The sequence below is a fragment of the Oncorhynchus clarkii genome, chromosome 5 (assembly GCF_045791955.1).
Source record: "Oncorhynchus clarkii lewisi isolate Uvic-CL-2024 chromosome 5, UVic_Ocla_1.0, whole genome shotgun sequence".
Taxonomy (NCBI): Eukaryota; Metazoa; Chordata; class Actinopteri; order Salmoniformes; family Salmonidae; genus Oncorhynchus; species Oncorhynchus clarkii.
Genome location: NC_092151.1, coordinates 8158477 through 8171583, shown reverse-complemented (window position 1 = coordinate 8171583; position 13107 = coordinate 8158477). Strand labels below are relative to the sequence as shown.

The following is a 13107-nucleotide window of genomic DNA, read 5'->3' as shown; positions in this document are numbered from 1 at the left end:
TAACACTATGCTTGAAAATATGGAGAGAGGTACTCAATTATGTGTTGATTGGATTTGCCCCAAATATAACACTAAGTATTCAGTACAAAACCTTAAATGCTTTGCCAAATGTTTTGCTCTATTACTTTAGTGCCTTGTTGCAAACAGCTTAGTATTGTGGAATAACTACAATGTTGTTGATCAATCCTACGTTTTCTCATATCACAGCCATTAAACTCTGTTACTGTTTTAAAGTCCCCATTGGCCTCATGGGGAAGTGTCCTTCCTCTCCATCAACTGAGTTAGGAAGGACACCTGTATCTTTGTAGTGACTGGGTGTATTAATACACCATCCAAAGTGTAATTAATACTCAAAAAGTAATTAATACTCACCATACTCAAAAGGAACATTCAATGTCTGCTTTTTATATTGATTTGAACTAGCAATGCACCAATGGCCTCATGGTGAAATCCCTGAGTGGTTTCCTTGTTCTCCGGCAACTGAGTTAGGAAGGACGCCTGTATCTTTGTAGTGACTGGGTGTATTGATACACCATCCAAAGTGTAATTCAATGTCAGACTTTTTTACCTGTCTACCAATAGGTGCCCTTCTTTGCGGGGCATTGGAAAATCTCCCTGTTCTTTTGTGGTTAAATCTGTGTTTAAAATTCACTGCTCGACTGAGTGACCTTACAGATAATTGTTATGTAAAACTCTATTGCACACAAGAGTGAGTCCATACAACCTATTAAGTAACTTGTTAAGCACATTTTTACTCCTGCCATAACAAAGGGGTTGAGTACTTATTGACTCAAGACATTTCAGCTTTTCATTTGTAATACATTTAAAAACAAATTTAAAAAAACATAATTCTACTTTGACATTATGGGGTATTTTGTGTAGGGCAGTGAACAAAAATCTAAATGTAATTCCATTTTAAATTCAGCCTGTAACACAACAAAATGTGGAAAAAGTCAAGGGGTGTGAAATCTTTGTGAACACACTGGGTACATGGAATGAAACAGTAAGATGATGTAGTGAGAAGTGGGTGAGAAGTGGGTGTTAGCAACATGATCTCATCAAATCTGGTCTATATGTAACGTTTGTCTAAACCGAAGCAAACGGCAGAACTGTGATTTATGGACATGCATCGTTACAATTATTTCTTTAGCTCGTAAAGATTATGACTGTATAGACCTCAAGAACCTCTAGGGTTAGGGTGAGTTATAGGCAGGGGTCTCCAACCCTGTTCCTGTAGAACTGCCCTCTTGTAGGTTTTAACTCCAACTCCAGTTGTAACTAACCTGGTTCAGTTTATCAACCAGCTAATTATTAGAATCAGGTGTTCTAGACTGGGGTTGGAGTGAAAATCTACAGGACAGTAGCTCACCAGGAACAGGGTTAAGGTTAACCTAGAGGACAGTAGCTCACCAGGAACAGGGTTAAGGTTAACCTAGAGGACAGTAGCTCTCCAGGAACAGGGTTGGAGTTGACCTACAGGATGGTAGCTTTCCAGGAACAGGGTTGGAGTTGACCTACAGGATAGTAGCTTTCCAGGAACAGGGTTGGAGTTAACCTACAGGACGGTAGCTCTCCAGGAACAGGGTTAAGGTTAACCTAGAGGACAGTAGCTCTCCAGGAACAGGGTTAAGGTTAACCTAGAGGACAGTAGCTCACCAGGAACAGGGTTAAGGTTAACCTAGAGGACAGTAGCTCTCCAGGAACAGGGTTGGAGTTGACCTACAGGACGGTAGCTCTCTAGGAACAGGGTTGGAGTTGACCTACAGGACGGTAGCTCTCCAGGAACAGGGTTGGAGTTGACCTACAGGACAGTAGCTCTCCAGGAACAGGGTTGGAGTTGACCTACAGGACGGTAGCACTCCAGGAACAGGGTTGTCGGTAAGGATAAACGACATGCTTTAGGTTTAAAACTGAAATACCACACTTTAAACTTAAACACTGAGCGTTAGTGTCCCACACGTCACTCCCAACTCCCAACGTTCCTCTATGCAAGCCGTATGTTAGGCCTTCTTGCCTTTTGGCCTTAGCCTAATGCCTACTCATGACAAGGCTTTCCTCTGAAACCATTTCAGAGTCCAAGACACTTAACAAGCTATTTAGAACCTCGTAATTACAGTCTTGTAAATTCCTTGGGCTTTAGGCTCGACCCTCGCCAATTCCCGTTGTTGTGTTAGCCTCGTGGCTAATTGCTATCCTCCTACCGTCTCTTTAATCTTCTCAGTTCGTCTATCATTTACGTAAATATCTCAGTTAGTCTATAACATACGTCTGTTTCACCCTCTAGGTGCAAGGTACTTATTTACGAAACCGCTCGTTCACCCCTAATTACATCCTCGTAAACAATGATCGAATTGTCTACGTGTTTATATTTCAAATAGGGTCTAGCATTTAAAAAGTCAACACAGTTAGAATCAAAGAAGTATCCTTGAGGTCACTTTCTTTCAGCGTGGAGTCTACTCGGGTAGACTCTAGGGGAGCCTAGTGATTAGAGCGTTGGACTAGTAACCGAAAGGTTGCATGATCGAATCCCCCGAGCTAACAAGGTAAATATCTGTCCTACTGTCCCTGAACAATGCAGTTAACACAACTGTTCCTAGGCCGTGATTGAAAATAAGATTTTATTCTTAACTGAATTGCCTAGTTAAATAAAATACAATTAAAAAACAACTTTGGTCAAATTCAGCTCTTTGTTTGCCTTTGGTGATAAAATACTTGTATATTGGGATTAGTACTGATCAAGTGACCCTAAATGGTTTAGAATGTCATAGATTGGTGCTTGGTGATTGGTAGAACTGAGTGTTCTATTTTACTGTATGAGGTTCATCAAGTAATGGTATTGATTACCTTTGGAAATCAATTCTTGGCAAAAGACATCAATTTTGAAACAGGACAACAAAAAAATACCTGAACATTGAGACGTTCCTTCCCTTGAAGTCTCAAAATGGCGTCTTCCTCTCTCCAAGTCGTTTTTTTTTTTTTTTTTGAGACGTGGTCCAGTATGTTAGTGCTGCAGACTGTAGTTTACTGAGGTAACAGTCCCAACACTGAGCCCACTGTTTCAGTGACAAAGGTAAATACGAACCTCCACTCACGCTTTTCCCTCTCTTTTTTTTTTACTGCCTCTCCAACATGCTTTGGATTCTTCAAGTGCAAGTCACTCTTTGTAAAGATATACACTGGGATTAACAGTGAGAGGCCATTCAGCACAGTACAGGCTTAGGGTTGAGTCCCAAATGACAACCTAGTACGTATGTAGTGCACTATATAGGGAATAGGGTGCTATTTGGGGCGTAGCCTTACTGTAGCCCCTTACTGTAGGCAGACTGCAAAGTTTAATTCAATTTAAATTCAAAATACCTTATTTATCCCACAAGGGGCAATTGTGTAGGCAGCAGTATATACAGAAAATGTAAATTTGTCCCTATTTGTGAAATATCATTGTGAAAAATGTGGTCTTTAATTTTGTGTTGTTTTGTGTATTGTGGAGATTGGGAATTATAGCTTACAGTATTTTAATCACATACACGTTGAGAATGTAGAATATACAAATTTCAACAAAAATGACATTTAGTCATAGGTGATACATTAGTCAAAGATTTTCCTTGCTGTCTGACACCAATGACACACCGGGTTATAACGTGTATCTCTTTCCTGTCAGATGTGGATGAGTGTGTCACCATTTCCCGCATGTGTGACGGAGGACAGTGTTTCAACTCGGTGGGCAGTTACTCTTGTGTTTGTCCCTCTGGCTACATCCCATCTCCTGACAAAACTCGCTGCATTGGTAAGTAGATTCTAGTAGAAAGCAGAAAGTTTAGTGGATCTACGTGTATCTTTTCTCTAGTAGTGGTTTTAACACTCATCCAATGTAAATCTGGTAGTCCTGCTAGCATCTGGTAGTCCTGCTAGCATCTGGTAGTCCTGCTAGCATCTGGTAGTCCTGCTAGCATCTGATAGTCCTGCTAGCATCTGGTAGTCCTGCTAGCATCTGGTAGTCCTGCTAGCATCTGGTAGTCCTGCTAGCATCTGGTAGTCCTGCTTGCATCTGGGTGATGTATTGTTTGGGTATTAGTCCACATTACCAGAAACTGGATTTATTTTCATTTACCCATAGCCTTAGGCTTAAGCTTGACTTTCACGTTACCCACTGTGTGTGTGTGTGTGCGCAACTGGGCATGTGTGTGTGTGTGTGTTTCTGTGTGGGCATGTGTGGTTTTTTTCCCATCTGTGTGTGTGCGCGTGCGTGCGAGTGCATGTGTGTGTGTTGTTTCAGGTGCAGTATTATCCCTGTGTAATCTGCACAGTGCTGAGACTGCTGACCACCAGTTCCTCTCAGATTAATTTACTCAGTGTGTAACTACAGGCAGTCTCTCTCGATCTCTCTCTTTCTCTGTACTCTGTGTTCTGTCTCTCTCTAACTCTTTCTAACTCTTTCTCTCTCTCTCTCTCTCTCTCTCTCACTCTCTCTCTCTCTTCGCTCTGTCTCTCTGTCTCTGTCTCTTTCTTCACTCTGTCTCTGTCTCTCTGTTTCTCTCTCTATCTCTGCTTCTCTCTCTCTCTTCACTCTGTCTCTCTGTCTCTCTCTGCCTCTCCCTGTCTCTCTCTCTTCACTCTGCCTCTGCCTCTGTCTCTTTCTTCACTCTGTCTCTCTCTGTCTCTCTGTCTCTCTGTTTCTCTTTGTCTCTCTCTTCGCTCTGTCTCTCTCTCTCTCTGCCTCTCTAACTCTTTCTCTCTGTCTCTCTCTAACTCTCTCTCTGTCCACTCTCTAACTCTTTCTCTCTCTCTATCTTTGCTCTGTCTCTCTGTCTCTCTCTCTCTATCTTCTCTCTGTCTCTCTGTCTCTTTCTTCACTCTGTCTCTCTGTCTCTCTGTTTCTCTCTCTGTCCACTCTTCCTGTTTGCGGATATTGGATTTGGTGTTCCCCTTGTGTTAAAGCCCATTCATCCAGAAAGCTCTATTGTGACTTAGCCCTAGTCATTCCATCATAATGGCCTACCACATAGCTAGTCATCTTATTTACTCATGGTTGGTGGCTTAGATGGTAACTCTGGTAAATTGTATATAGTTGCTTTTTAGAAATGGAACTTGTGCACGATAACCTATGTTATAAAGACCCGATTCTTTTGAAAAAGGGATTTGATTTTTAGTACATTTACCTGGATAAGTAAAGGTAGACTTAAAATAAATAAATCAAAAGCACTTAATCGTTGGTTTTCGTCCACCCATCATGAGGTTTGAAGCTATTCCATATTTACTGTACATGAAACCTTTGGCCTTGTAGTATAGGACTATACCAAATCAAAGTTTGTGGCTATCACCACCTATTTTATGACTGAAAGTTCCCCACTAACCCCAATCCTCACCAGAGATACTTTGAATCTGGAATGTTGAGACGGAGAGGCTAAACGTCAGTGTCTCTCCGCTGCTGGCTTGGAAAGAAAGGTGCAAGTCATTGTCATCAGGTTTCTTGTTAACAACCCATGTCATCGAACCCGAAGCCCGAGACCCAGCTCTCTCTTACTCCATCAGCAGATCTGGGCTTTCATGTGAATTAGAAAGGCCCATCAGGAGCCTTGTGTGTGTGTCTCTCTCTCTCGCACTCTGTGTCACTCTCTCGCTCTCGCTCTCGCTCTCGCTCTCTCTCTCTCTCTCTCACTCTCTCTCTGCGTCACTCTCGCATTCTCTATGTTACTCTCACTCTCTCAGTGTCACTCTCTCACTCTCTCTTGGTCTCTCTCTCTCTCCCTCTCTCTCTCTCTCTGTCTCTCTCTCTCTCTCTCTCTCTCTCTCTCTCTCTCGGTCTCTCTCTCTCTCCCTGTCTCTCTCTCACTCTCTGCGTCAATCTCGCACTCTCTATGTCACTCTTACTCTCTCGGTGTCACTCTCTCACTCTCTCTCTCTCTCTCTCTCTCTCTCTTGGTCTCTCTCTCTCTCCCTCACTTTCTCTGTGTCTCTCTTGGTCTCTCTCTCTCCCTCGGTCTCTCTCTCACTCTCTCTCTGCGTCACTCTCTCTCTGCGTCACTCTCGCACTCTCTATGTCACTCTCACTCTCTCGGTGTCACTCTCTCTCTCTGTCTCTCAATTCAATTTAAGGGGTTTTATTGGCATGGGAAACATATGTTTTGCATTGCCAAAGCAAGTGAAATAAACAATAAAATATGAACTCTCTCTCTTCTTAGTTTTTCTCTCCTGTACTGTTGTGTGTCTGGGCCAATTACAAACTACAGAGCAGAGTTACCATGATTATGGCTTACCAGTGTTATTTACCTTTATTTTACTAGGCAAGTTAGTTAAGAACAAATTCTTATTTTCAATGACGGCCTAGGAACAGTGGGTTAACTACCTGTTCAGGGGCAGAACGACATATTTGTACCTTGTCAGCTCGGGGGTTTGAACTTGCAACCTTCCGGTTACTAGTCCAACGCTCTAAACACCAGGCTACCCCTCCATCTGAAGCATGCTCTGACAAGTGGAGAATGGGGGGAAGGAGGACTTTGTGTGTGTGTGTGTGTGTGTGTGTGTGTGTGTGTGTGTGTGTGTGTGTGTGTGTGTGTATGTGTATGTGTATGTGTGTGTGTGTGTGTGTGTGTGTGTGTGTATGTGTGTGTGTGTTGGGTAGAGATCAAACAGTGTCAGCAGGCAGCTGGACCTTAACCCACAAGTTACCATGGGAGAAAACCAGACCAGGCCAGGCTACCCCTCCATCTGAAGCATGCTCTGACAAGTGGAGAATGGGGGGGAGGATGTGTGTGTGTGTGTGTGTGTGTGTGTGTGTGTGTGTGTGTGTGTGTGTGTGTGTGTGTGTGTGTGTGTGTGTGTGTGTGTGTGTGTGTGTGTGTGTGTGTGTGTGTGTTGGGTAGAGATCAAACAGTGTCAGCAGCTGGACCTTAACCCACAAGTTACCACCCATCACACACCTCACATTCCCCTAGTTGAGACAGGATGAGGAGAGAGTGGTGGGAGAAAGAGAGGTCAAGGTAAAGGAGGACGTGTCAAGTGGGGTGGTTTCATGCTGCAAAGTGACATTCAACTTTGACGTCTGTATGTAGAGATGATTCTAGATAATAGGTATTTTATCAAGGTCAACATTTTTGTACAAAAAGAAAGACCGTCCAAAGAGTAAGAGAGGAAATGTGGTATAACAGCTGGAAGCCCCCTCGTTTGTGTCCCAAATGAGGCCCTATTCCCTAGGTAGTGCACTACTTTTGACCAAAGCCCATAGGCAATTTGGGACGCAGGCCTCGTCTCCAGAGCTTAAGGCATTTGCCGGTCTGGCCTGTTGCCATGTCTCTGGCTCCTCTGTCTCTCCAGGACAGCCATTAGCAGATAACCAGCTCCAGAGATAAAGTACATTGCATTGGTCCCACTCTCTTCCTCCCTCAACTCCTAGCTCTTTCCCTCTCTCCCTCAGCCCTCAGAAAGTCCAACAAAAGAACACTGAACAGACTCTATTAGATTAGATCAGACGTAGCAAGCTCCTGGGTTTGGTTAGTATTTTCATTAGTGTTGGATGTAGATCTACAGCACACAAAGTTTGTGGACTACTTTGTCAATTAGTGAAGCGACAGGGAATGCAGGTTTTTTGTTAAAGCCCTCCAGCCCTGATACAGCTAATCAAGGTCCTGATCAGCAGCTGATTAGTAGAACCAGGGCAGTATTCATTAGAGTGTAACCGATGTGAAATGGCTAGCTAGTTAGCGGTGGTTTGCGCTAATAGCGTTTCAATTGGTGACGTCACTCGCTCTGAGACCGTGAAGTAGTTGTTCCCTTTGCTCTGCAAGGGCCATGGCTTTTGTGAAGCGATGGGTAACGATGCTTCGTGGGTGTCAGTTGTCGATGTGTGCAGAGGGTCCCTGGTTCGATCCCAGGTAGGTGCGAGGAGAGGGACGGAAGCTATACGGTTACAAGAGCACAACGTGGCAAAATGTTTGTAGCAAAACAAGTGTTCCTCATTGGACAAGTTCAGGGAGTCCCTCTCTGTTTCCATCCGTTTTCTTAGTTTTGATTCCTAATTAATACGGCCCAGCCAGGTGTGTTGGGCTGGAACAAAAGTAGCTCTCCAAGAGGGTTGGCAAAGGTTTGGTGCTGTAGGGGTCAGTTAACACAGGCAGTTAGGAAAGCAAAGGCTAGCTTTTTCAAACAGAAATTTGCATCCTGTAGCACAAACTCCAACAAGTTCTGGGACATTGTTAAGTCCATGGAGAATAAGAGCACCTCCTCCCAGCTGCCCACTGCACTGAGGCTAGGAAACACTGTCACCACTGATAAATCCACTATAATTGAGAATTTCAATAAGCATTTCTCTACGGCTGGCCATGCTTTCCACCTCTACCCCGGTCAACAGCCCACAGCAACTTGCCCTAGCCTCCCCCATTTCTCCTTCACCCAAATCTAGATAGCTGATGTTCTGAAAGAGCTGCAAAGTCTGGACCCCTACAAATCAGCCAGGCTAGACAATCTGGACCCTCTCTTTCTAAAATTATCTGCAGAAATTGTTGCAATCCCTATTACTCACCTGTTTAACCTTTCTTTCGTATTGTCTGAGATCCCCAAAGATTGGAAATCTGCCTCGGTCATCCCCCTCCTCAAAGGGGGACACACTCTAGACCCAAACTGCTACAGACCTATATCTATACTACCCTGACTCTCTAAGGTCTTCGAAAGCCAAGTTAACAAACAGATCACCGACCATTTCGAATCACACCGTACCTTCTATGCTATGCAATCTGGTTTCTGAGCTGGTCATGGGTGCACCTCAGCCACGCTCAAGGTCCTATACAATATCATAACTGCCATCGATAAGAGACAATACTGTGCATCGACCTGGCCAAGGCTTTCGACTCTGTCAATCACCACATTCTTATTGGCAGACTCAACAGCCTTGGTTTCTCAAATGACTGCCTCGCCTGGTTCACCAACTACTTCTCTGTGAGTTCTGTGTGTCAAATCGGAGGGCCTGTTGTCCGGAACTCTGGCAGTCTCTATGGGGGTGCCCCAGGGTTCAATTCTCGGGCCAACTCTTTTCTATGTATACATCAATGATGTCGCTCTTGCTGCCTGTGATTCTCTGATCCACCTCTACGCAGACGACACCATTCTGTATACTTCTGGCCTTTCTTTGGACACTGTGTTAACTAACCTCCAGACGAGCTTCAATACCATACCACACTCCTTCCGTAGCCTCCAACTGCTCTTAAATGCAAGTAAAACTAAATGCATGCTCTTCAACCGATCGCTGCCCACAGCTGCCCGCTCGTCCAGCATCACTACTCTGGACGGTTCTGACTTATGTGGACAACTACAAATACCAAGGTGTCTGGTTAGACTGTAAACTCTCCTTCCAAACTCACATTAAGCATCTCCAATCCAAAACTAAATCTAGAATCGGCTTCCTATTTCGCAACGAAGCCTCCTTCACGAATGCTGCCAAACATACCCTCATAAAACTGACTATCCTGCCGATCCTGGACTTCGGCGATGTCATTTACAAAATAGCCTCCAACACTCTACTCAGCAAATTGGATCCAGACTATCACAGTGCCATCCATTTTGTCACCAAAGCCCCATATACTACCCACCACTGTGACCTGTATGCTCTCGTTGGCTGGCCCTCACTTCATATTCGTCGCCAAACCCACTGGCTCCAGGTCATCTATAAGTCTTTGCTAGGTAAAGCCCCGCCTTATCTCAGCTCCATGGTCACCATAGCAACACCCACCCATAGCACGCGCCACAGAAGGTATATCTCACTGGTGACCCCCGAATCACTGAAGCTGGAGACTCATATCTCCCTCACTAACTTTAAGCACCAGCTGTCAGAGCAGCTCACAGATCACTGAGCACAGAGCACCTGTACATATCCCATCTGTAAATATTCCATCCAACTACCTCATCCCCATACTGTTATTTATTTAATTTATTTTAAGCCTTTGCACCCCCGTATCTCTACTTGCACATTAATCTTCTGCACATCTATCACTCCAGTGTTTAATTGCTATATTGTAATTATTTTGCCACTATGGCCTCTTTATTGCCATATCTCCCTTATCCTACCTCATTTGCACTCACTGAATATAGACTTTTTTCTATTGTATTATTGACTGTATGTTTGTTTATCCCACGTGTAACTCTGTGTTGTTTGTGTCACACTGTTTTGCTTTATCTTGGCCAGGTCGCAGTTGTAAATGAGAACTTGTTCTCAACTAGCCTACCTGGTTAAATAAAGGTGGAATAAATAAAATAGGGGCAAGTTGCCCCTAGATGCTGATCTTGGGTCAGTTTTGCATTTCCCCTATTAATGCTTAAGGTTAGGATTGGGGGAGGGGAAGCTAATGCTAGACCTGTACATAGGGGACGGGTGGGGGTCCTTAGAGAGTGTTCTTAAGCGTAATTCAGACGCGATAGTCTGCATCCCTTTGTGACATCTACGCGGCTCTAAAACCAACGTACAGCCCGAACACACACTTTCCCACCATTCCCAACCAATGCGGCTCCATGTATGCCTCCTCTATTCATCTGAATGTGTTGACAGTTGGAGAAATTGCTTGAGCCGCGCTGATTAATTCGGAAAATATGAAAGCCAACGGTCCAATATCCTAGAACACTGCTGCGCGTGTGAGTACAGGTTTATGATCTCCGATAGAATCCATCCTTATGACCACTAGAACAATGAAAGGAGCCAATTGGCATTCTGTATTTATTTGCAAATTAGAAAAATAACATAAACGTTTAGCTGTGCAAGTCAAGGTCATGGTAACATCTGGGTTTTGGTTTACGATTGGCTGATGTGATGTGGATCCCCCATGATTTCCCCCAAAGGGTGTATATTTATTTTGGATATCATTTCTAAGGTCAGGGTTATGTTTTGTGAAATACATTAGTAATCAATAACAACACCACCCCCCCCCCCCCCCCACCACCACCACTCCCACTACCACCACCGTGACTGACATGTTGTGGATGCAGATATAATTACAACATATGTGCGTTTCAGCATTTCAATTGTGGTGATACAATGTAACTCTGCATGTTACATTCCTGAACGTGTACTTTAATCACAGGGTCTCTACTGTATCTAGAACAAAAAAAAACATGCTCTTTATTGAGGCCCACATGTGCATACAGGCCTTCGAGCCACGGATGTCAGACAAGACTAGGGCTGCACCGTACGGGCCTTTGGTCAAAAGTAGTGCACTATATAATAGGGAATAGGGTGACATGCGGGACTCACACTCTCCTTCTTCAGAAGTTCCCTGCTGACCTATATACAGTAGAGCCAGCCAGGCTACCGTAGGATGCTCAGCCACCTCTCACGCCACACTGTCGAAATATGCAGCCATAAATGTTTTGTGTTTAAAAAGGGGATTTCTGGCAACACCAAGCTGAAGTACTGTGTGTGTGTGTGTGTGTGTCCACAGTACCTCGGGTGTGTGTATATGTGTGTATATGTGTGTGTGTGTGTGTGTGTGTGTGTGTGTGTGTGTGTGTGTGTGTGTGTGTGTGTGTGTGTGTGTGTGTGTGTGTGTGTGTGTGTGTGTGTGTGATCTTATAGTCAGTTAACACACACACATTGATCTTATAGTCAGTTAACACACACACAATGTGTGTGTGTACGTGTGTGAATTCCACAGTCTCGAGACCACATATTGAGTGTCTCGGTCTTGTCTCAGAGTCAGATACATTCGTACTCGGTCTTGTCTCAGAGTCGGATACATTCGTACTCGGTCTTGTCTCAGAGTCGGATACATTCGTACTCGGTCTTGTCTCAGTGTCGGATACATTCGTACTCGGTCTTGTCTCAGTGTCGGATACATTCGTACTCGGTCTTGTCTCAGAGTCGGATACATTCGTACTCGGTCTTGTCTCAGAGTCGGATACATTCGTACTCGGTCTTGTCTCAGAGTCGGATACATTCGTACTCGGTCTTGTCTCAGTGTCGGATACATTCGTACTCGGTCTTGTCTCAGTGTCGGATACATTCGTACTCGGTCTTGTCTCAGTGTCGGATACATTCGTACTCGGTCTTGTCTCAGTGTCGGATACATTCGTACTCGGTCTTGTCTCAGTGTCGGATACATTCGTACTCGGTCTTGTCTCAGAGTCGGATACATTCGTACTCGGTCTTGTCTCAGAGTCGGATACATTCGTACTCGGTCTTGTCTCAGTGTCGGATACATTCGTACTCGGTCTTGTCTCAGAGTCGGATACATTCGTACTCGGTCTTGTCTCAGAGTCGGATACATTCGTACTCGGTCTTGTCTCAGTGTCGGATACATTCGTACTCGGTCTTGTCTCAGAGTCGGATACATTCGTACTCGGTCTTGTCTCAGTGTCGGATACATTCGTACTCGGTCTTGTCTCAGAGTCGGATACATTCGTACTCGGTCTTGTCTCAGAGTCGGATACATTCGTACTCGGTCTTGTCTCAGAGTCGGATACATTCGTACTCGGTCTTGTCTCAGAGTCGGATACATTCGTACTCGGTCTTGTCTCAGAGTCGGATACATTCGTACTCGGTCTTGTCTCAGAGTCGGATACATTCGTACTCGGTCTTGACTCAGTGTCGGATACCTGCTGCAGCCGCTGCAAACTAGCACAAAACAAAAGCTAGCTAGCTATACCGTGGGAAAACTACTGTTCGTAATTGCACAGTGACATGTTGGCCTTCAAGAAGACAGAAGTTTCCATACATTTTTGTAAAAACGGTCCCGCCCATTAAGTCAAAATGTGATTGGCTGATTCCACTGTCACTCCAAAATTTAGCCCTAATACAGTTGAATGGCAGTTGCCTTTATCTAGCTTCAGATGGCCTAGCCAATGTCTGACTAGATGTATCTCCCCAGAGACCAGCAGTGTTAACCCTTACTTTCCAACAAAAACTGAAAAGATGAAAATCAGAACATCATTGAAAATAATATTATAATTAGCATTATTATTATTATATTATTATAATTATTATTTTATAAATCCTTAGCCCTTCTCTGAAGGTGTGGAAGGCCCATTGTTCCCCCACTCTGTTTGGGTTAGTAATAATTTGTAGTGGCGCTATTTTCCCCCAGCATGCATTTTTTTCCACTATTCGGAATGTCTAAAGAATCCAGTTTTAAA

At 44.2% G+C, this 13107-nt stretch overlaps 1 protein-coding gene across 1 annotated transcript in view; it reads left to right on the top strand.

The window, feature by feature from the left end:
- LOC139408287 (fibrillin 2a) overlaps positions 1–13107 on the top strand; it is a 231743-nt gene that overhangs the window by 49826 nt on the left and 168810 nt on the right. The window contains exon 8 of the mRNA XM_071151997.1: positions 3659–3784. Coding sequence (XP_071008098.1) covers positions 3659–3784 — 126 coding nt within the window. The remainder of the gene's footprint in view (positions 1–3658; positions 3785–13107) is intronic.